At 42.7% G+C, this 25,422-nt stretch overlaps 1 protein-coding gene across 1 annotated transcript in view; it reads left to right on the top strand.

The window, feature by feature from the left end:
* The first annotated feature begins 6,679 nt into the window (after positions 1-6,679).
* aacs (acetoacetyl-CoA synthetase) overlaps positions 6,680-25,422 on the top strand; it is a 175,788-nt gene continuing 157,045 nt past the window's right edge. The window contains 3 exon segments of the mRNA XM_084338144.1: positions 6,680-6,997; positions 11,725-11,828; positions 22,637-22,757. Coding sequence (XP_084194270.1) covers positions 6,856-6,997; positions 11,725-11,828; positions 22,637-22,757 — 367 coding nt within the window. The 5' untranslated portion in view covers positions 6,680-6,855.

The following is a 25,422-nucleotide window of genomic DNA, read 5'->3' as shown; positions in this document are numbered from 1 at the left end:
CAACGGAAGCAGGCAGCGCACCGGGGAAAAAACCAGGCAACAGGCTGTTAACCCGAGCCTGGAGACTGCGGACGAGACAGGCGCCAGAGGGGACAGCTGAACACAGCCGCCCCGGCGGAAGGGGCGTAAGCTGGCGTTGTTGCATGACCAAGCCTCTGTTTAAAAAAAAAACCCACCCAGAGGGGTTGAGGCAGAGAAGGCTGACACGATTGGCAGACGTCATAAACGTGCAGGGGCACCCTTAACCGGGTAACCCGGGAGTTGACACTGCTCCAACACACCAGGGAATCAACCACCTTGGTGTTACCCAATGCAGTGGTTGTTCCTATAACCCCTCAAGAGAAAAACTCCAAAACACACCTGCGGGTATACACCGGCTATACCGCAGTACAAGTGTTTCAGTTTTCAAAAAAGGGTTAACCCAGGCCTACGGGTCGACGAAACATTACTTCGGACCGGGCCCGGCGATACGGGAAGCACAGGATCACCAGAGGAGGTCAAAGACCACCCCAACAGGCCCCTCTTCGCCATGCGTGAGAGAGGAGCGAAAAGAATGGAGAACCAGCCCCAAGCACACCGTACTTGGTATTCCCAGGCGGTCTCCCAACCAAGTACTAACCAGGACCAACCTGCATAGCGGCTGAGATCTGACGAGATCAAGCGTGTACAGGTTGGCATGGCCGTAAGCCATTACGACAGTGCAGAGTACAAAATGTACCCAACCAGGGTCTCCATAGCGCTTAACCCTGTGACATCCGGACCGACCTGGCATTTTCCCCCTGAAAAAGCCCAAGTCCCTCAGGGTACCAGAACAGCAGATCTGCATCCCCGGCGGACAACAGGTTTAACTGATCCGGACCAGCGTGACCAGAACCAGTCCCGTGCCCTAACCACGCCGACATGCCTACTCCAGGAGAAGGGGCAGATATGCGTGTTGATCTTAAACATGAAAAGAAGGCGCCACCCAGATGTTCAGTGCGAACCGCGCCCGGTGGCCCACCCCCAGGGCGTGAGACCCCTCTACATATGTTCAGATCCATTCCGTCATCATCCCCCAGATATGAACGAGAATCCGTCGACAACCAAAACAGGTCGTCGGAAGAGGAAAAACCTCCATCCCAGTTGCTTTATAAAAACGCCGTTTTAACATCAAGCAACCAAGGCGTGCCAGTCAGTCGCCTGATTACAGAACACCCCGAGCTAGCACTATACGTGCGTCGGGACACAACCACATCAATGAACAGGCTATTTAGACCTGTCATTGAATCCCCAAGGCGCCCAGGGGAACGACAAGAGGGGTGTGATGCTCCCTAACTCCAACTCTTCTCAATAGAAAAGAAGGAAGCACCAACAGTATGTATCCCAGTCTACACAGCCGGGGGTAAAATTTTTTCACATTTTTACATCCCACCACCCTCCCATAGGGAGGAGACGGAAATCCCCAGAGAGACTTCCCACGCGAGCTGTACAGATTGAAAAGAATATATTGCACCTTGAGCCATGTAAAAGTTTGGTTTTAGGGCTCTCCGGGGAGGAGGCATTGAACCCATACACACTCAATAATCGAATTGAATCGAATACACACACAATAGAGTAGGACTCCTTCTTGAGGTTCCACTCACCTTGACAATCTGAGGAGGAGGCTCTGTACTCTGAGGAGGCTCCCTCACATGGAAGGAGAGTCCCAACTCACAGAAGGCCCGAATAGGAGCTTCGTGAGGAGGAGCCCTGACCACCCCCCGAAACAGATCCATCATATGGACCTGAACAGCACACAGAAGTCCTACCAACAGAGACACGCACAGTGACGTACTCTATGGCGGGGGAATTTCTGCGGTGCACACGCCCAATATATTTATGGGACCAGGAAACTCCCTCCCCCCCTCACCCCGTAACGTGCCGAACCGCAATGTGACAGGAACCTTGAAGGACAGGTGGGTTTACCCCTGACCAACAGAAAAAAGTTCACCCCTTTACGACCCCACACCCATGATATGATGCAATGACAAAAAGAGTATGACGCAGTCATAGTCAGCTCCATGAAGCGTCTAACAGCTTCACACAGCGCATGTGCCAACCTGCTATCTGATTTTTACTAAGGAAAAAACACAGAATAGAGAGGGCCCTCCAAGAGCCCCGGTACCAGACTTACACATGTGCTTCTGTGGCCAGCCCAACCCAGTTGTAGGTCACACGACACACACAACCCATTATCACCTACAAAAAATGGCAAAAACACTCTACAGAGGAACGCCGTTTTTCATAATGAGAGAATACACAATTCTCGATTAGTATCGGCCACAGGCCTTGCTAAGCACACACGAAAAAGTTACCAAACAATCTTTTCTTTAGGAAAATAAAGTTTCTCAAGCGGTTAGCACAACCCCAACAACTAAGCCAAGGGTTACATCGTATCCCTACCACACAGTGACACAATATAGTGTAACAACATGTCTGAAAGGAGGATGAAGAAGTCCCCAGGGAACCGGGGGGAAACACAACCCTCCTACTTTACCCTTAATACGGCCAGTTAAACAGGTAAACCTGTTAATATGTGAACACACTGTTCATTGTCATTACAGGCTGAGAAAAGAATCATTCTTTACTCATATGTCACTAAGCATAGCTTTATAGGTTAGTTTAACCCCCTTAGTTGTGAGTACACGATACATGAACACACAATGTGTCTCAACACAACAAACCAGATCATTTTCACATCTCTAACAATAACCCGATTTGCATGGAGACCAGTGACAAGACAATTCACACATAACTCGCGTCGTATCCTAAATGTAGTGCAGCAACACTCGTTTTGGAAAACATCGTTATTTACAAAACATTTAGAAGGGAAAGCAAGAAGAAGTGTTCAAGGTCTGGTCAGGACCTTGCCTACCGGGAGCGCAGATCAACCGAATTGCAGTCTCTAATATGGCACCGAAGTAAACACAGCCTCCTGTGTTTGACGACACGGGCAGCTCGCTGCCCCAACCCGCCGCTACGGTGCTCCTTGTTGACGCAGTCCTCGCTGGCCTGGCTCCGGGCAGGTTCGACGGACATCCTCTGTCAAAGATGACGTCGTAGTCAAGAGTGTTTAAAACATGTTTATAGTCACAGCACGTTCAACAGTGTAGCATTAAGCCAACAGCCGCTCTCGGCCGATAGCAGCAAGCTAACGTTACCTAGCCTAGCACAACAGGCTTGGTAAACACAGCGAGCTAGCGCCGCAGCTAACAGCTGACTGGCTAACACAGTAGGCCACAACTAGCATGCAAGCTAATTAGCTACCACCGGAACTCGTACACAACGATACAACAATCACACTCAGACAGGCCGCCGTTCTGAAACCCTCCTCACCTTTTAAGAGAGAAGATAAACGAGATGTTAACACAGTTTCACAACGGTGAGTTTACCAACATCCGGCGGCGCCAGCACAAATCCCATCTGGGCTGTAGCTGACTTGAACATGGATTTTCCGATAACGAACATCCATGCTCACATTTCCTCGTTTAGGGTAAACTCTCATTTGCATATGAGAGACAGGGCCTATACGGTGACAGAGAAGTACCCACGCATCCAGAGATCCTGGGATCACCAGTTTACTGGTCGTGGCCCACTAGTTGCTATAATGGGCTTCAGACCAAGGTCCTCCGCTGTTGCCTAAGAGGCTGAACAAAAGGACCCTAATCTGGGGCCGGTTTCCGTAAACATTGTCAGCCAGCCCCCATAGCACTAACAGACAAGTGGAGCTCGCAAGCAAAACATTACTCACCAACCTGGAACCCACCGCTTCTCACAACAGACGGTGCGTCACTACAGTCCAGCTGTGTCGCTGAAAGGTTTTACCGCAACCAGCCACAGCAAGGAAGACTGCAGTTGGGAGACATGTAGCGGCGTGCTCCCAATACGAAAACCGGTGGAGGTTGTTTAGAATGATCACCATCTTCCAGACACTCCAGTGACGAAGACAATATCGCCGTATTTTCTCGAAAATAGTGAGAGAGAAAATAAAGATATGATGTCAACGTATCTCTTGTTTTCCAACTCTTCTCCTACTATCACATCACGTCAAGTGGGGATCTACCGAGGCACTTCCTTGTGGTGAAAGCGAGAAAGGAGGAGAGCAGGTGACCACACACCTGCTTATGAAGGTAAGCTAACGAGGGGTGTGGTCAGATGAATACTGAGATAAAGGTACATTGTGGAATTGTATTCAGTGCGCGTGCACGTATGCGAGGATAGTGCATGAGTGACGCCGAGCGGAGCCACTACGATACAGAACCCATCCATCTACATTAATTGCACAAACATCCACATGCACACACCCACTTTAAACACCACACCATATTTGATCTATTTATAACTAAAATATTTGCACTACATCCCTACCTCATTTTTGCATTTAAAAAAGATTGCATTTTGTACTTCATTGTTTACATTTTGTACTTTAGTTGTATATTGTATAAATTGTACAGTGTTTGGTCTTTATTCTTTTAACTTGTTTTACTGTATGAAGCACAATCTCAGGGGGCTCATACAGAACCAAGCATTTCACTGTAATGTACATGTACTTATATGTAACAAATAAAGCAAAACCTTTCAGTGTTAGACTTGACTCCCAAGATGAAACACTTCTATTCTATTCTAAACTTGAAAACTAGATGTAGGCCTAAAGTACAGTTCACATTAACCCTGCTCATAATGATTAGCCTACATGAGATGTTCAAATGCAAAGTCTACTACTATGTAGGGGTGGGACGATACATCGATCCAGATCGATACATCGATGTAATGATCAACAATCGAATCGGATCGATGCGATGTAATAAGATCGATTCATATCGATACTCTTATTCATATCTTATACTCTTAATCCTGTGGCGAGTCTCATATCCGCCCAAGAACAACAGCAGTAGCTCCGTGTGTGTAGATGTTACAGCATAGCATTCTCCCTTTCTGTGTGTGTGTGTGTGCGTGCGTCTTTGGAAAGACCAGATGAGGTCAGAGGAGTTTGATGTTTAAATGTTATTTAAACATAAACAATATAATACATAATAAATGTAGGCCTATACATGATCATGCAACATCAACAAATTGTTGTAGGAACGGTTTGGGAGAGGGAGGTTGTGAGTTTTGAGTTCCAAAAAATTTAGCTTAAAGTTTAAAGCTCAATATATAAAAACGTGGCACTTTACAGTGAACAGGAGGTCTATTTGTATTAAAAACAATAGATTGATTTTCCTTTAAATGTCTGGAAGAGCTCAAAAATACAAATGTCAAATGATATTTTCATTACCTTTTTTTTGTTGATCTAAATGTTACTGATTGTGTTAAATGGGCATATGATATCATCTCATATCGATCGCAGGCACCTGAATCTACCGGTAATCGTATTGTATCGTGAGAGACTTGGTGATATCGGCAAATATCGTATGATTGTCCAATTGTCCAAAGAATCGATATCGTATCGTATCATGATGAAACTGGTGATTCCCACCCCTACTACTATGTCAGATCCTCTGAATCCAACTTTGGAACGAATGAAGCAGGGTTATCGGTGCTGTCCTCTGATTGGGCACACCCCTAAAACGTTCCAACGTTCTTACCGTTCTCATTGGCTGTGACGCTAGCTTGAGAGCCGCGGAAGTGAGATTACTGTTGGTCAAGTGAGACGCCAATCCGGTGAGAGCAACACGCCCCCCATATAGACCGACAGTCGGCTGATGTGGGACCAGTCTGGAATGGACCAATCAAAATCCTTTATTTTGACAGGCACGTTTTGGCGAGTGCACGCGCGAGTTGACCGTTCTCGTTGAGCGCGTTCACGAGCGGGAAAGGTTCAAGAGTTTAATGCTCTGGGTTTTTATGAATGATGCTGCTGTACACTTGTGACTTCACTTAAGAAAACACACCATATTTCTAGAAATAAACAGAAATAAATGACCAAACCCCACTAAACAGGTACAAAATCTGGAGCAAATGTACCACAATTGTTCATTATATTAAATGCAGCTGGATTCGCGAGATCTGGCGTAGGTTATCATTATATTTTATATAGCCTGTGGGTAAATCTATTTGAACCCGTTGCAAGAATTCAAACCTGCATGGTCAAGTTTCCATTCAGTGTACTTACACTATTGCGAAAAAAGATAGGCCGGCCACTCCCACACAATAAGAATACAATCGTTCGTATTAAGATCTTATTAATAAGAATGAATTAAATCTTATAATTAAATCTTAGAAATATTAGAACGAAAACATTTTGCAAGAATTAAATCCTGCATGGACACGTTTCCATTCAGTACACACACACACACACACACACACACACACACACACACACACACACACACACACACACACACACACACACACACACACACACACACTATATTACTAAAACAATATATGTATCCCACACAAGCATAATGACAGGCCTATAATTTTTTTTTATCTGTGAAAACGTTACTACTGCTGTGTTATTATATAGCTACGTACCATTCCGTGGTGTATATCCTACACAGTGTGTCGCCTGGTGTGTTTGTGTTTGTACGTAACGTCAGTGAACGCGGCGCGCTCTTGAACCGAGCTCAACCCGGTGCGTCATGACGCTGGGGGCGGGACCTGTGCGCTGATCCTCTCAGCCTCCACGCTTCAGGAACAACACACTTCTGCTGCTAGTAGAGGCTGCACCTCCCCTCCGAAGTTCCAGCCTCCCGAGTCCCGACACACAGGGAACAACCCCGTTATAGCAGCTGATCCGTGTGTCCTCCTCACCGAACAACAGGACTGTGTGGTTGCAGACGTGACAGAGGATCTCTGTGTGCTTTTGTAGAGAGACGCGCGACGTCAGCGACGATGTCTAAAGACACGGAAGGGAAGATGAGTGAGAGGATTATGGACATGGAGTGTAAAGTGCTGTGGTACCCCGACTCCAAGAAGACCACACAGATGGACAAGTTCAGGGGACAAGTCAACAAGGACTACGGGGTTAATCTGGGTGAGTGTGTGTGTGTGTGTGTGTGTGTGTGTGTGTGTGTGTGTGTGTGTGTGTGTGTGAGATAGTGAGAGAGTGTGAGAGAGAGTGAGATGGAGAGGGGGAGAGGGGGGTGACAGAGAGAGCGAGACAGATAACTAGACAGATGCACAGAGAGAGAGAGACAGAGACAGACAGACAGACAGACAGACAGACAGAGACATAGTAGTGACAGGGAGGCAGATGGATAAAAGGAGACAGACAGAAACAGACATACAGAGAGAACACTATGCTCCAACTCACTGTGCACCAGATTAGCAATACATCCGTCATGCATTACCTTACAACGTGGCTATCAAATCAAATGTATTTGTAAGGCCCGACAACACACGTTAATGTCCCCATGGGCCGGACACGTCTTCTTTAAACAAGTCAAGAAGAAACATAACAATAAGTCAAGAACAAAACAAGAACACCATAAGGTCCAACAAATTTAAAATGAGTGCAAATAAACGAATGCAATGCGAACACTCCCAGACATACCCCACGCGAAGGTAAGGAAAAACTCACTAAAACCTAACAATAGGGAAAAATGCACCACAGGCATTGTGGAGGAGAGAAACCGTAGAAGCAAGGGCCATTCAAGGGGGGATCTCCCTTCTTAGATGTCGGTGATAGTAGTGTTGCAGACTAACAGTTGGTAAGCATGCACTCATGTGTGTGGTGAAACACAGATGAGTGCATGCAATAGCAACTGAACATTTTGAAAAATTAAAGATAGAGCTGATAGCAACTGAACATTTTGAAAGATTAAAGATAGAGCTGATAGCGAATCTATTTGAGGCACAGGGGCGGCGCAAAGAGGGTCGCGTCCTCCCCGTCTTAATCACAGGACGTTCAACACTCCGGTCATCGCTCCGAGACAGCCGGAGACAGGGAGATGGGGGGGCGGCGCAGAGAGGGTTGCAACCTCCCCGACATCATCGTGGGACGTCCAGCACTCTGGTCACCACTACGAGACCGCCGGAGACAGGGAGACAGGAGGGCTATCCAGCTATATAGCTCCCCTGCTGCAATGCACATTCAAGCAAGCCAATACAGGCTTGGATTGCAATGTTGATATCCTTCCAGCCAATGGCATATATTATCATCCTGAGTGTCTGCTAAAATAGTCCTTTATAAACCAGCATTTAAATGCATTGGAGGCCAATGGGGAAGGTATTTCAGTAAAACAAGTTCTGAAGCTCCCTGCTGTCATCACATACATGGTATTCTGCTATGGGTGTTTAGGCCAGTGGGGCTGGGATGGAATGCTGAGGAACCAGGCTAGCCAAGCACACAGTGAATATATATGCTCTGAGAGAGAGAGAGAGAGAGAGAGAGAGAGAGAGAGAGAGAGAGAGAGAGAGAGAGAGGCATACAGTAAGAGAGAGACAGACAGACAGACAGACAGACACAGTAAGAGATAGACACAGTAAGAGAGAGAGAGAGAGACTCCCTGATCATCAAAAGCTGTTATATATGTGGGGAGAAAAGTCAGTGTGCAGTATTAGCTGCAAAATATGTAGATTGTTGTCATACAATAAGAGAACAAGCTCTGTAAATACATGTTTCTGGGTGGCTACATCTGTAAAATGATTACCTGATTGAATGATTATTTTGTAATTGAATGAGATTGTTTTACTGTTATGGTATTTTTGATTGCTTATTATGTGATTGTTTGTATGTTGGACTTGCTTTGGCAATAAGTACTTTGATATTTCATGCCAATAAAGCCTATTTTGAATTCGAATTTGACAATGAGATGAAAGAGAGACAGAGACACTGAGATGAGAGAGAGACACTGGGGTGAGAGAGAGAATATGATGTCATCTGAGAGAGAGGAGAGGGGTGGAGAAGGGAGCATATCTGTGAGAGAGAAACGGAGAGAGAGAGAGAGAGAGAGAGAGAGAGAGAGAGAGAGAGAGAGAGAGAGAGAGAGAGAGAGGAAAGAGACAGAGATAGACAGAGAGAGGGAGAGGGAGACAGAGAGAGGTATAGAGAGACAGAGGTAGAGTGAGGCAGAAAGAGAAACAGAGAGGTAGAGTGAGACAGAGAGAGAGAGAGAGAGGGGGAGGGGTAGAGAGAGGACAGCATGTGTAACATTACATAAGAGAACTGTGTCTGGCTTTGAATTATGATGAGCTGTGTCACCTTTCACAAGGGGGTCCATCACGGTCACTTCAATTTCTATTCTGTTCTGTTCTGTCCTCTCCTGACCTGTCCTCTCCTGACCTGTCCTCTCCTGACCTGTCCTCTCCTGTCATGTCTCATCCCGTTCCGTCCTGAGACCTATCCCTGTTCTGTTCTGTCCTTCCTCACTCTGTTCTTTATTCTACTCCAGGGCTGGGAAATATGGGATTTATTTTTATTATATTTTCTATTTTATTTATGGAGAATGATGGTATTGTAAAAACATTCATATTCAGTATACCTCCCAGCCTTATTCTATTCTATTCTATTCTATTCTATTCTATTCTATTCTATTCTATTCTATTCTATTCTATTCTATTCTATTCTACTCTACTCTGCCTAGCTTTATTATAGTCTCTTGTTTATAACATACTCCTTACTGTAGGGTTCCTCAGATCTTATTTAGTCAGACCTTTAAATTGTTTAAATTGTTTTCATTCATTCATTTAGACAACACAATTGTGTATCATGAATGATACAGTATCACGATGTTATCATAACTTCCTCATGACAAGACTAAACTATGGATGCCCAGGCCTAAACTGGCCTAAAGAAAAGGCCCAAACTATACCAAGCTTTTAAATTATCACTACGTTCACACTGCACTGCAGGTGGTGAAAGTGGCCCAAATCAGATTTTCTTTTATAATATCATCATCATCATCATCATCATCATCATCATCATCATCATCATCATCATCATCATCATCATCATCATCATCATTCATTCTCGAAAAGACAATTGAGGTCACCCTCATTTTCAATGTCGTCAAGACATCACAGACATTTCAATGCACACATTTCTACAACATAACAATAATAAATATTAATAACTATCTATATAGTATAAAATGAACATAGGCATAAAAGCAGCACAGAAATTGACAGAATAAAAAAACTGCATAAATTGCAGACATAACAGTGTTTCCCACAGGATTTTCAGAGACTATGGGGGGTGAACCTCCGACCCCCCCGGAACTTTTTTTGTTGTTGTACATTTTAAAGTTAAATGCATCAATCTGGTGCACTTTGAGAGCAAAATAAAGAGGCTGGATCTATGATGAACTTTGTGCTCAAAACACAAAATCGACTAGACTAGTGCTTCCCAATCCTCTCCTCGAAGCACCCCAGCCGTTCAATGTATTTGTTAAATTCCACCACCAGCACACCTGATTCAACTTAACTAGCCCTTTATTAGTTGAATCAAGGTGTGCTGGTGGTGGAATTGAACAAATACATGGAACGGCTGGGGTGTCTCGAGGAGAGGTTTGGGAACCACTGGCCTAGAGCATACATTTGAGCCATCAAAGAAATGAAGCAAAAAAAGTGGTTACCTGTGTTGAACGTTTATTTTTTAGAAAATAAAAAATATATAGTGGATTAATATTACGACTACTACCACTGCCAATACTACTGATACATCCATATTGGCAAACTTTATATTAAAAAAAAAATAGTAAATATTTTTTAAATAAAAAAAAAGATTTTTTTATTAGTATTTTTTTTTTTATAAATTTTTTTGGTTCATTATACAACTGGGCCGCCACAGTCTAGGTAATTAATGGGAAACCCTGCATAAGAATAGGTATAAAAGGGGCGCCCAAGTGGCGAACCATGTAAAGCGCTACGTCGCGAAGCGACCGACCCAGGTTCGATTCCCGGACCCGGCGTCATTTGCCGAATGTCTTCCCCCCGCTCTGTCTCCTGTTCTTCCTCTCTCTCTCTCTCTCTCTCGCTCTCGCTCTCGCTCTCGCTCTCGCTCTCGCTCTCGCTCTCGCTCTCGCTCTCGCTCTCGCTCTCGCTCTCTCTCTCTCTACCGGACTGCCCGGTAGTAAAAACAATAAAAAAAAAAAATAGGTATAAAAGTAGTGCAATATAAACATGCTAAATATGTGACTCAGACCAGAAGTGTGAACAGCAAAAATCACAACATGGAAGACAGCTGTGGTGGAGGGACAGTGAGGAGTTTACCATATTATTTGGGGGGATACTTCTGTACAAGCTAAACTTAATATGCTTGTGCGGTTCAGTCCAGGAGCGTGACCAGTTCACACTGGAATCTGATATTGGAGTCACGGTACTGTAATATCACTGTAATATTGCAATATATTGCGATGTATTACCTGTTTTCAACACCAAATGATGTCCCCATCGGTTTTATCTAATATTAATAATATATTGTATAATATCTTATAATATAATATATTATATCTGAAGTCTTAAATGACAGGTTCAGGTAAATTACTGACAACACAGAATGCTATTATTTGGTAAAAAGAATAAGGACAACATTTAGACAGAAAAATGCATTGTTTCCACTTCGACCAACTTCCAGGGATCCAGTAGTTTGTACCAGAGTCCTAAATGACAACCTCACTGTACAGCTGCTGCACACATTAACCTCAAAAGGACTCAACATGAACTCACATCCCAACTGAGCTCTCATGACGATTGACGCCCCAGATTGACGACATGTACGATAACCTCTTTTGCTTTGTCTCCTCCCTCTCCTCCTCCCAGCCAACTACAACGACCTGTACCAGTGGTCTGTGGACAGCTACTCAGAGTTCTGGGCCGAGGTCTGGCGCTACAGTGGAGTCCTCAGCTCCAGGATATATGAAGAGGTAAGTGTCCCACACCTTAAACCGTCCCCTGGAGTAAGTGTTGCACATAGTAAACCGTCCCCTGGCGCAAGTGTCTCACGCTGTAAACCGCCCCCCTGGCGTAAATGTCTCACGCTGTAAACCGTCCCCTGGAGTAAGTGTCTCACGCTGTAAACCCTCCCCTGGAGTAAATGTCCCACGCTGTAAACCCTCCCCTGGAGTAAATGTCCCACGCTGTAAACCCTCCCCTGGAGTAAATGTCCCACGCTGTAAACCCTCCCCTGGAGTAAATGTTGTAAAAGTGGCCCTCGTCGTATGTGACTCTGATCTGATCCGATGGGGCAAGTTAGCTCTCAGCAAGCTAATCAGCTATGTGTTAGCAAGCGAGCTAGTTGACTAAGAAACGTGTAAACATAATACTGTAGGCTTTTATTGTTTGCCGTGACTTGCTGCACACGTTGGCATAGAGGCTATTGAGTGCCAGGGTCCCACAGTTTTCACATTCTTGCTGCTGACGCCTCACATCTTATTGCCCGGATCCGCTTTTCTCTTCTTAAAGGCCTAGTTCTTCGGTTCAGAAGCTCATGAAAACGTAGTTCTGGGTTCTTTACTCTGTTGGTAGTGCGTCCCACCACACAGTATATTTGAGGTGTTGTTTGCTAGCTGACCGAAATGACAAGGAGGCGAACGATGGAATGTTTTCCCCTCTGTGTGCTTCTGAATATACTCAGAGGTGGGCATGTCACGTACTAAACATTCCCCAGGTATCCCATGCTTCTGAATCTACTCAGAGGATGGCGTGTCACGTACTAAATAGGGCTGCACGATTTTGGGAAATAATCGAATTGAGATTTTTCTGACAGATATTGCGATTGCGATAAAATTTGCGATTATAATATATATTTTTTAAGCTGCCCCACAGAGGTTTATTGTAAAATGCGGCTTGCATCTGGCCTACGCGGTGGGTCTGTTCGGGACACTGAGCCTGAAAATGTTTCTTTTTACCTGGGAATCGATACTGGTACCCAACCGGTACCTTTTTTTCTGTACTTTACTCTCCCTCTCTGAAGTCTAAACTTCACAACACACAATCTAAAACCCCTTACCTCCCTCTCCCAAACCATTCCTACAACAATAACAACAACTTGCAAAGGAGATCTTGTCAATGGGACTTCCTGGTTAAAGAAAAAAAAAGCGATTTATTTTTTTGCGATTTGCTAATTGCATCATTTAAAATCGATTAATCGTTCAGCTCTATACTAAATGCTCATTGGCTTCTGAAGGTGTGTCCATGTTACATCTGCTGTAGTGTACACTACCATGTTACACTACACACACACACACACACACACACACACACACACACACACACACACACACACACACACACACACACACACACACACACACACACACACACACACTACATGATATCCATAATCCATAGAGTTATAGGCCTGAATCCTGCCCCCCCCCCCCCCCCCCACGAAGTAATATTTCTGAGAAGGAAAAGACGGAAAACATTTCCTCTCATTGCCTTTCATCAGACGTTCATGGTGTTGCATCATAAGAAGCAGCTACTCCCTGCTACATCCTGGTTTGAGTCACATGTAGCGCCACCCAAACAGCTGTTGGAGAGAGGATAACAGCCAATCACAGGCTGTGGTGAATTCATTGTTGTTTTCTATCCCCTTTTTTATTTTTTAAAGGGGACATTGTATCTTCTCAATAATTGTACATGAATCTGTGGAACATGTTTATTAAGTATTTTGGAACACAGTGTTTTTGGTGGGTATAGTAACACACCACATTTACATGAATTATTTCCTACCGTGCCTAGTTACCTCACTCCCAAGAGTAAAACACTTTTACGAGCGGTGCAGTATAGGCAGTATTCCTGGCCCCCAAAAACACAGCTAACTGATTCATTAAAGCTAAGTTATACCTACATTTTGTGCAGCTAAAAAGTACATAATCAGAGTTTTATGGTAATGTTTAGATTTAGACTGTTCATTTTCTATAAGATATAATACATTTTTAACACTTTGACTGCCATGAGACGTCTTTTCACGTCATTGCTGGCCATGCTCAAGTTGCCGGGGGACGCTGTACAGCGTCCTTATATCAATATTTCAAAAATCTGCGATCGGATTAATATGTCCCCTCCGCTGGCCTGAGATCCACCAGCAGGACCCACTGAGCTCTCTGGCGGTTCAGGAGCGCCATCTGGTGGCCGATCGGCGCAATCGCCAAACAGGATGTTGAATAGAGGTTGTCATGACGACCGTAGTACTTCCGGGCGCTCGCTATAGTTCATGGGACTCTGGCTCGTCACGCTACACGGTGATCGATTGGCAATAACTCGATAAACAACATGATTTGGACGTATATACCATTATACAAGCTGGAGATGGACCGGGTAAAAATATATCCCATAATGATAAGATTTCTACTCGACGATGATCGCCCAACGGCGCGCGGAGACTGGGGTGAGTTTCAGCGTGTAACGTTACCGTGTTCGATACTAACTGCTATTATCAACATTTGACCCACATTAGATGATTGGTATAACGCTGCCCACGGAATTATAAACGCCCCCTCGCCCATCCGGTCAACATCAGATGACGTGTAGTAACTTCTAGAAGTACGTCTAGTTGGAATTTTTTATATCGCGCTGATTGCCATCAAACTGTATTTCATCATCAATATAATGCATTTGGGGCTATATATCACGTTCTGGAGAAAGCTGCAGAAAGAGATGAAAACATACTTATACATTAGACCATACTTTACTATGAATATGTGAATGAAAAAGTTTAACGTTGCTACACAATGAACAATACATATAGGACTTTGAATGGGCCCTAATAATGGCAATGTAGCAATAGAATTTAAAAAGTTATAGCCCTGCAAAGAAGGGGACTTTCTCCATAGACAAATAGCGCTGGCAATCTATGGTATATCATGAATTTAACCTTAGGCAACCAAAGTGTTAATCTAATGTCATTGTCATTTCATATAACATCAACACTGCCCTCCATCCAGATACATTTTTGGCCTTTCATAGGAAAGAATTTGGGCACCTCTGGATGATAGGATAAGCTGTGGTGTATGACAGGTATACCCTCTCCGGGCACGCAGGAGCTGGTGCTAACAACAAGAGGTCAGACGACCTTATTGTACAGTCAGTGATGGTGTAACAGTCACCTGTAATGAATAGGGATGGGTACCTTTCACATTTGAACCGATACCGGTACCTGTGAATCGATACCGGTACTTCGGTACTTTAGTCTCAAGAAATGTAATTTACCTACCTCAGTCGTGAAAAAAAAAATCCAAACTTCAAATAACTACAATTTCGACAGTTTTCAGCTTGCCATTGCTCCGACTGCTTTGTTGTTGAATCAAGTCAAATCCTAGGTAAGCATATATTGTGCGTGTGAACGTTGATTTTTTTCTTTCTTCCTTCCTCCCTTCGGTATCTCACTTGATTCGATACTCGGTAGTACCGACGTGTTTCGGTTCGGTACCTCAAAAGTACCGAATTCGGTACCCATCCCTAGTAATGAACCTGAGACAGTTAGCAGTGATGGTGTAGCAGTCACCTGTAATGAACCACCTGAGACAGTTAGCAGTGATGGTGTAGCAGTCACCTGTAATGAACCTGAGACAGTTAGCAGTGATGGTGTAGCAGTCACCTGTAATGAACCACCTGAGACAGTTAGCAGTGATGGTGTAGCAGTTACCTGTAATGAACCACCTGAGACAGTTAGCAGTGATCATGTAGCAGTTACCTGTAATGAACCTGAGACAGTTAGCAGTGATGGTGTAGCAGTCACCTGTAATGAACCTGAGACAGTTAGCAGTGATGGTGTAGCAGTCACCTGTAAGGCCTAACAAAAATAATAGTTGGTTTCAGGTTGGTTGTCAGTTTGGCCATGGGTAGGTAGGGAATTTATTTTATTTAATTTTTTTATTTTATTCTTTCCCATGGCGACTATGGATAGGGAATTTCTTTATTTAATTAAAATGTTCACAACAACATGGATGCATGTACTCTGCCAGCATGTTTAATATCCATAATACTAAATGTTTGACTAAGATTTCTATGAAACTTTATTCTAAAAAAAAAAAAAAAAAAAAAAAAATCGGATTTTTTTTTTTTTTTTTTCTTTTTAACTTTTTTTTTAAAACTCATAAAATATATTGGGTCGCACCTAAATCGGCAGGGTCGGTCGGCAACCTGAAACCAACTATTATTTTTGTTAGGCCTAATGAACCTGAGACACTTCATCATGAACCCTGCAGCATTAAAAGAGGAATACAACTGGGGTTAAATGTGTCAATACTGGGCCTACCTATTTGTGAACATTTTTGTCTACGTACTTGACTTCTATTTTATACTTGCTATACTTATTTTATTATCTATTTCTGCCTAGCACAGTCTCTGGAGCGAAACAGAAAGAAGCATTTTGTATAAAAGTATTCTTTACTTCTGTATGACAACTAATAAAGAAACTTGAAACTTGAACTTGAAACTTCTTCTTTTTTTTAACACTTTGAGTGCCACTCACGGCTTTTCTCGGGTTTACGCCCCGACCGGTGAATGCCACGGTCACGAGTATTCTCTGGTATTTTTTTTAATTTTTTTATTAGCGATCTGAAATCATATTGCATCACGCGAGCCTACCATTGGAGATCCAGGGACCGCCGGCGCTCAGATGTGAAAAAAGCGCCCCCTATCGTCTCCCAGATGGTAAATCATCCTTTTGGAATGGACTCAATGAAAGTGAATGGGAGAACGGATTTCTGACTCCACATTTTAATTCTCACTGATGCAGCCGGGGGCTACCAGAGTTCATTCTGGAGCCTCTGAGCCACGGCTGTTTGTATTACAGTTAGTAACAGAGAGAGAGAGATCTCCAGAGCTATGCTCGGAGCATTTAGTAACGTTACATTTTCAACAAGATTGCTGCTATTTAAACACTTCATGGAAACGGGGTAACGTTAACCTTATGTCGACTGTAGTATTGTATGACCTCGACATAACGTTTAAACATTAACGTTACTCCGTTTCCATGCAGTAATTATAAAGGTGGCCAGCTAAGCTAAGCTAACGGAGGAACGACTAGCAGTAGCTAACGTTAGCTAATAGCTGTAACGTTACTAACAATGAATCAGCTGTTGATATTATGCGCCATCAGTAGAAAACCTATCATGTATTAAACTAGAGTTAATGGTTTAATGCTTCAGTCACAGTGACGTTGAAAGAGCAGCTGTCACGAACCTCTTTCATTTCTTTATGGAGATCCGCGTTGGCACTGCTCTGTAACACCGCTTGCAAATGGGCATCGTGGCATCTTTAGCTTGTCCTTCGTTGTTTACTTCAAACCCGAAGTACCTCCAAACAGCACTTCTGCTGTTTTATTTATCCACAAGCACAAGTTGCGGAGGCTCTGCATTTGCCATCTTCAGCTAAAATGTTTGTTTACAAACTGAAGACGGCTCTGTGAGGGGGAGGGCTGGAGGAGGCGGAGGGGCAAGCGTGCTCTGAACAGTGTGTCAACTAGGGATGCCCCGATCGATCGGCCACCGATCGTTATCGGCCGATAATCAGTATAAATATGCGATCGGTGATCGGTGATAATGCTTTATTTTTGCCGATCGTCAAAACCGATCTCACTCGCTGTCTCAGTTCTGTCTCAGACACCGGGTGGTGCGGCGTCTGCTCATCCCTCCAGCCTCTCCCGCACGCATGTAAACACGGGTCTAGTCTAGTCTAGTGGGACAGGACACGGGAGGACGGCGTCTCCCTGAGCTAACGTTACAAAATGACCCAGTCAACTATTCACTTTTAGTTTAATACATGGCATTGTCTAACCCAGGGGTCAGCAACCTTTTTGACATGGAGTGCCTGTTTGAAATATAGTTGTAACTAGTGTGCCTCAACAATATTCCATGCATCGTACATTTTTTTTCCTCATAATCAGGTCTTTTTAATGATAATTTTTACATTATTACATCATTATTGTTATTGTTATTATTAACAATATTATTATGATGGTTGTATCAACCCTAAATCTGAGTTGGGGGGGGGGGGGGGGGGGGGTGCAATGCAGACAAACAGCTGCATACAGTGTGACCATTTCACTCACATTTGCCCATTCATTTTTGGACACATCACACACCATCGGAGGGTGAATGTGAGGTATATCGTGTAAATAAGTTTTGATTGATCGCAAGACTACACTGTAAAAAAATAAATAATAATAAGTTACCAAAACTTAAAAATATTGAGTTCAGTTACTGTGCATTAAGGTTTTCAGTTTTCAATCCATAATAAGTTAACAGAAAAATAAGTACACAACCACATTATTTCAACCTAATAAAACTATGTTTATTGTCATTGTTTTAAGAACACAAGTTGACTTGGTAATACTCACATTTTGAGTAAAAAAATTGCCTTTAACATGTGCAATGTTCAATGAAATAGAAAAATAAATAATCAAATTTGTTGATTAATCCCACTGGTCACAATGGTGACCGTAATAATGTTTTTGTTATAAGGCTCTGCAAATGTTACTGAATGATGTAGCAATGTATTTCCAGCTAAATTGAAATAATAAACAAATAAAGGGTCTCAATTAAATATGTGGTAGTAAAAAGAACCTGTGGGAGGATTTCAACAAGATAAATGCGACAACAGTGCAAAATATTTCACTATAGTAGTTCAAAGCAAATTTTTATTTTTTTTTATGCTGCCCCCTGTGCCTATGAAAAGGCCCCCGCGTGCCTATGCAGGCACGCGTGCCTAGGGTTGCCTACCCCTGGTCTAACCGAACGGTATCTAGCCAGCTAGCTACCGATAGCTCCTGATATCAACAAACGCTCCAGCAATAGTCTAGTAGAGACGTGTATATGATAGCTCTGTTAGCTCTCGTTAGCGCAAGTTAGTTCACTGTTCAAAACTAAATGTCCCATTGAACTCAAATATACTAAATATTAACGTTATATATCCGGCTAGCAGTAGCTACAGATAGCTCCTGATATCAATGTCTTATAACACTGATTCGACGCGTATTCGAGCTGAGGGCATGTTGAATGTGATATGACCAAAGCACAGTAACGTTATATCAATAGGGTCCATCTGCAGCGCAGGAGAATCCTTGCCGTAGCTCGAGGCTACTCGAGTATAGGGTCCAGGTGCAGCTCCGGAGAATCCTGGCAGTAGCTGGAGGCTACTCGAGTACACACAGACAGTGGAGCTTGTTGCGTGGTGGCGATGTCTCGCAGATAATACAAGTACAAGTCTAATTATATAATATATATATATTTTATATAAAAAAAAAAAAAGTATATAAAATAAAAAAAAATTTTTAATCAAAAACGATCGGTATCGGATCGGTATCGGCCGATATGGCTTACGACGATCGGTGATCGGTATCGGTGGCAAAAAACATGATCGGGGCATCCCTAGACTGTCAACAACTTGCGGTAGAACACTGCGAGCAAGCCAGCTGGTATCGATACTGCAGAAAGTATCGGTATTTCGGGAAATGAGTATCGAAACCGCTTTAAATATTCAGTATCGATATGTATCGATTAGGCTTGGGCGGTATCATTTTGTTCATACCGTCATACCTTGATGACCTAATACCCCGGTATACGGTATATGACGGTATGACTTTCATTTTCATCAGCGGGGGGGGCGGCGGAGCTAACAATATACTCGTTATTATCACCATACATAACGCTTGTTGAGATTAGGGCCGTTCTTTCAACCTGAAAGTGCACTTTCTTCAACCTCGAAGTAAACAAATCACAGAAGGTAGCCACTGCCGCCTGCCGGCACCATCCAGGTATCGACGTGAGCTAACGGTAGCTAGTTAGCCGGCAGCCCGGCACCATCGTGTGCAAGTTTAGCTCTTGTTTGACAAAACATTAGCCATCTGTGGTCAGGGAGCTCATCGTGGGCTGGAGTGATGGTGGTTAACTTCGACGCTTCATCGTTCAATGGTAACGTATTATTATTATTGCTTAAAGGATAACTCCACTATTTTGGGAAATTATTTAACATCTTCCCTGGAGTTAGACAAGAAGATACATACCTTTTTTGTCTCTGTGCGTGCATTTTAGCTTTGGGAATAGACGCTCCGTTAGCATAGCTTAGCTTCATCACTGGAAGTGAGGCAGGACAGTAGCCTTACAGTGCTTTACAGTGTATTGCAAGGTCTGACATTGACCAAACTTGATATGCATGACCTTGGTGGGCTCTAGGTCAACTCCTGCAAAGGGGGTCAATGTCAGACTTTGCAATCAAAAGTTAGGGGGCTAATAACCCTTGCCATAATTTCAGTGCGCCCCCTAACTTTTGATTGCAAGGTTAGTTTGCTCAGAGATAGAGGAAATGCATACAGGTTAGTAGGGGTGGACGGTATAAACGGTATACGGTATAAACGGTATTAATTTGCTCTACGGTATGGATTTTGACTATACCGTTTAACCGGTAGAGCAGCTCTAAAATAGCAATGACGTCATGTAACCACAGCGCGACTATTTCAATCGCATTTGCCCCTAAAAATAGATAGAATTAGTCATAGATAATAGATATGTGCAAACTGGAAAAAGTTATTTAGGAGGCTTCGCGCAGTGGGCGTGTCAACACGCAATTGTCATTTCATAATAAACACATATCACCGCGGCGCACAGCAAGTTTCAATTTCAGTTCCTGGCATTTTTAACCAGTGGAGAAAGGTAAGATATTTCCCTATCGTTTTTCTTATATGAATTATTCTACGTTAATAAAACATACCTGGTGATCAACTACAGTTTGCTGTAAACATTACGATATGTGTGTAGTGTTATGATAACGACGGCAGCAGCGGGAGCCGGGAGGAAGGCGTGCAGCAGTGGATTTGCGAATAGCATGCAGCTGCAGAGCCGCAGAGCCAGTGGCTCTTTCAGGTCTGGTCACAGGCCCGTCAAACAGCGCCCCCCCACCCTTGCGCCGTTCTGACCCCCATCGTCTCTAAGCATTTTGTGTGTCAATTTGTTGACACATGTGTCAATTTGTTGACACGTGTGTCAATTTGTTGACACATGTGTCAATTTGTTGACACAATTGTCAATTCTTAAAGCTGAGGATGAGTGGCACCTTTGTCTCAATTCTTATTCAATTCAATTCGCTCTGCGGCTCTGCAGCTACATATGCTTCTAGCTAAATCCAGCCCCGCTGTTTGCAATGGGAGCAGGAGTCTCGACTCGGGACTTATTTTATTTGGAATATAATTACTTTATACGCAAAAGTAGCCTAGTTTTAAGTTAAAATATTATAAATCTACATGCCTTGAGGATGTCATTCTTTATATAGCCTGCCTATCAGGCAAAAAAAATTATTCTAACAGAAACACTGATACCGTGATATATACCGTTACCGTCTATGCTTCAAATTATACCGTGATATACATTTTAGACCATACCGTCCACCCCTACAGGTTAGTGTGACGCACCTCTGTGTTCTCCTCACGTGACTCACAATAGCCAATCAATCATTAGGAAACTGCCCTCTGCTGGCCGTGCTGTGTGTGTGCACTACAACCAATGCAGTTCCCGTCGAAACTCTGTTTCAGTGTAAATAGAAACTGAAACCCAACTGTGATTTTGACGGTATTGATTTTCAATACCGTCGGTATCTCTAAATACCCCGGTATACCGTAATACCGTCATACCGCCCAAGCCTAGTATCGATACTTCGATATTTTTGACAACACTTAATAGGCCGCCTAGACTCATTACATCAACACTGTAACTATTTTATAGTACTGCATCATTTTACTGTCTATTCTATTTTATTAACTATTTGGGAGGCCTATTGGGATGTTAGATCCTAATGTGAAAAACAGTTGTTTGCCTTACCTTGCTGCTATCTTTTTTACACTCGTTTTATATGTCTGTAACCAATGAATAATATGTTTTATATGTCATTTTATGCCTGTATTTTCTACTCCTGTGAAGCACTTTGAGCTGCAATCTTTGTATGAAAGGTGCTATACAAATAAAGTATTATTATTACTGGTAAATTTATAGGACCGCTTGTGAGCAAGTGCTGTCCTGGATTGTCAAGAAAAACCCCTGGAGAATGATTCCTCAAAAAGAGCGGGAACCAGGGCGGCTGATTGGCACAGTGGGCAAGGCGCTCGCCTCTAATGCAGGAGACGCTGGGTTCGAGGCCAGCTCTCGGCGTTGCTACCGGCTTGGCCGGTCGTTCATACTAACACAATTGGCAAGTGTTAGAGGGTGGGAAAGCCGGTGGGTGGGGATTTGACGTTGTGGACAGCGACTCCTACAGGTCGGTTTGGTGACGCCGGTGCGACGGAAGCAGGAAGTAGCGGGGGCAGCGTGAGCCTCCCACGCGTTACTCCTCGCCACAGAGTTCGAGCTGCTGCGGTGAAAAGATGCGACGGGCTGCCTCCTCGTGCACCGGAGGGGACACGTGATGCAAGGCTTCTGTCCTCACTACAACCGACCTGTGGGAGGCATAGTCTAGCAACGTTCAAGACAGGGGAGGGAAGAATTGGATAATACGAAATTGGGATGGGAGAAAAATAGAAAATGGGGAGAAAAAGTGGATAAAAAAAAGAGCGGGAAGCACACTTTGCAGCAGCAGTTAGTGAACATTATTATTATTATTATTATTATTATTATTATTATTATTATTATTATTATTATTATTATTATTATTATTATTATTATTATTATTATTATTATTATTATTATTATTATTATTATTATTATTATTAATAGAGTACATGTGTCTCTCTCTCTCCCAGGTGGTGGACGTCTCCAAGAGGATCTCAGATGTTCCTGAGTGGTTTAAAGGAGCTCGTCTGAACTATGCTGAGAACCTGCTGAAGCACGCAGAGCAGGACAAAGTAGCGCTCTACGCTGCCAGTAAGCTACCAGCACACTAGATTCAAACATTTATTCAATGTCCCCGAGACTTTACAGACATCAATGCATACATTTTTACAATATAATAATAATAATAATAATAATAATAATAATAATAATAATAATAATAAATATGACTAACTATCTATATAGCACTTTTCAGTCCAGAGTGCCCCACGGCAATTAGTATAAAATGCATAAAATCAGCACACAATTGACGGAGTAAAAAACAATGCATAAATTGCAGACATAAGACTAGAAGTAAAGTTGAGATCCAAGGCAGCTCTACAAATTTTAAAATGCCTTTATTTGTTGGCTTACATTATTTAGAAAATTTTAAAATACCGACATGTTTCGGCCTACACATGGCCTTCTTCAGGGTGTTGTAGCTGTGACAAAACAATACTGTGACTAAATAAAGAAAAAAGGAAAAAACAGAACTCTGGGAGAGACTAATTACAATGGGGGACAGCTGGTCCCAAATGAATGAAGGCACAGCACATTCTCAACTTGACATAGTTAGAAGACAATCCACTTATAAGCTATGTCTACGTTGAAGGAATATACAATAATACTAAGTAGAAATAAAAAAAATTGTATATATATATTTTTTTTTTATATTTTTTTTATTATTGCAAGACAAAAATTATTAAAAGTCAGTACTCAACACACAATGCATAATGAAACTTTCAGTAAAGGTGGTTAAAATATATGCAAGTACAGAAACAAGATAAAACAAAATTAGTCTATAATAACATTTATTGTTATTATAATAACAAAAATTGTATATTATATATGTATATATACACACACTCAAAATATTATAACAACATAAGGAAATTAGTCAAAACAAACATAGAATAGATCAATAATAATATCAAAAAATATCAAAAACAACAATGTAAGAGCATTGAGTAATGCAAGACAAAAAATACTACTATATAATGTAACCTACTTAGCCTATAGAAGTGACAACATGTCCATAGAGTCATTTAAACCTGCAAAGTGGTGGCCTGTAGTCTATCAAAATACAATAAATAACAATGTATAAATACAATAAATAAATAAAGTGTTCTACTGGCCTATAAAAATGATACTATGTCTATAGAATCATTTAAACCTGGGAGTGAGGTGGCCTGTAGTCTATCGATCCAGCGACTTTCTTTCTGGTTTAGAATTCTTTGTCTATTTCCTCCCCTAGACGTGAGTGGAACACTGTCAATTCCGATAGCTGTAAATAATACAGAGGTACTTTGGTGAACTTCATGAATATGTTTAGCCATTGCATAATCCATGTTGTTAGTTTTGATAGCATATTTATGATCTGCCAGTCGATCAAGTAGGCGGCGTTTCGTACGACCAACATAAAAGGAGTCACATTTGGAACAAGACAGTATATAAATAACATGTGTCGTTTGACAATTAACACTTTGGATGCCACGCCATGTTTTCCTTTTTACCCCCTTGATGCCCAAACCCACTCCAATGTTAACTTAATATCGCCTAATCTATGTTTTAAATTATGGCTATGTGTCTAATCTGCCCGTCGCTTATCAAAGACTCATTTTCCAGTCAACATTGTCAAGGCAGATTGTTTTTTTATCGCTTCATTTCCATTTGATAGCATTTTGAAAATCACTCGTTTTCGCGGAAAAAACAACCCATGCCTATGATAATCGTCTTTTACTGGAATATTCCAGAACGTTGTCATTTGTCTGCCTATTTATGAATCGTTTTCAAATAAACGCTAGATGATCGATAGTAGATCGATAGTATATGTGTGCGCACGCACGCTTGTGCCGCGCGTTGATAATCGCTGCTCTTATTTCCTGATGGCTTTTACAGTGAAACAGCAATATCACATATAGTGGAAACGCTTATATCTCCGTGAAAACGAGTCTGATTATCCTAAGACTGATAACATAGATTCCTTACCTGACATCAGATGGTATCCAAATGGTTTATTCCAATTTCCGATCGCCATTCGAAAAAATCGATAATTGTATTGATCCATCGTGTGTACAGTATAACACATATTCGCTGTGGCACCAAGGTTCCAGAATGAACTCTGGTAGACCCCGGTTACATCAGTGAGAAGTAAAATGTGGAGTCAGAAATCCGTTCTCCCATTCACTTTCATTGAGTCCACTCCAAAAGGGTGATTTACCATCTGGGAGACGATAGGGGGCGCTTTTTTCACATCTGAGCGCCGGCGGTGCCTGGATCTCCAACGGTAGGCTCGCTTGATGCAATATGATTTCAGAACGCTAATAAAAATTAAAAATAAAAAAAAACGAGAAATCTCGTGATGGGCATTCAACGGTCGGGGGGGTAAACCCGAGAAATCTCGGGTGTGGCATCCAAAGTGTTAATAAAGCTGTTAGAAGTATATGTATAGGTATAAAAGACAATAAAAGTAGTGCAAAGTAAACGTGCAGACATAAGAATAGGCATAAAATAATTACAATAAGTACAATGTTGCTCGAAGGCTTGTGAACCCCCCCGGAACAGCCAGTCTCCCAAACATCATTCCCCACCCTAACCCCGATAAAGCACGTCATGACCGAAGGAAAACACAAACCGCCCCTGCGCCACTCACACTGCCATGCACGGCGACTGGAATGCCACCCCCCCGGTATATTGGTATGACAATCACAACACAGTA

The sequence above is a fragment of the Notolepis coatsorum genome (genome assembly GCF_963971535.1).
Source record: "Notolepis coatsorum genome assembly, chromosome: 2".
Lineage (NCBI taxonomy): Eukaryota > Metazoa > Chordata > Actinopteri > Aulopiformes > Paralepididae > Notolepis > Notolepis coatsorum.
The sequence above is the reverse complement of the archived record's forward strand: the minus strand, read 5'-3'. Positions and strand labels throughout refer to the sequence as shown.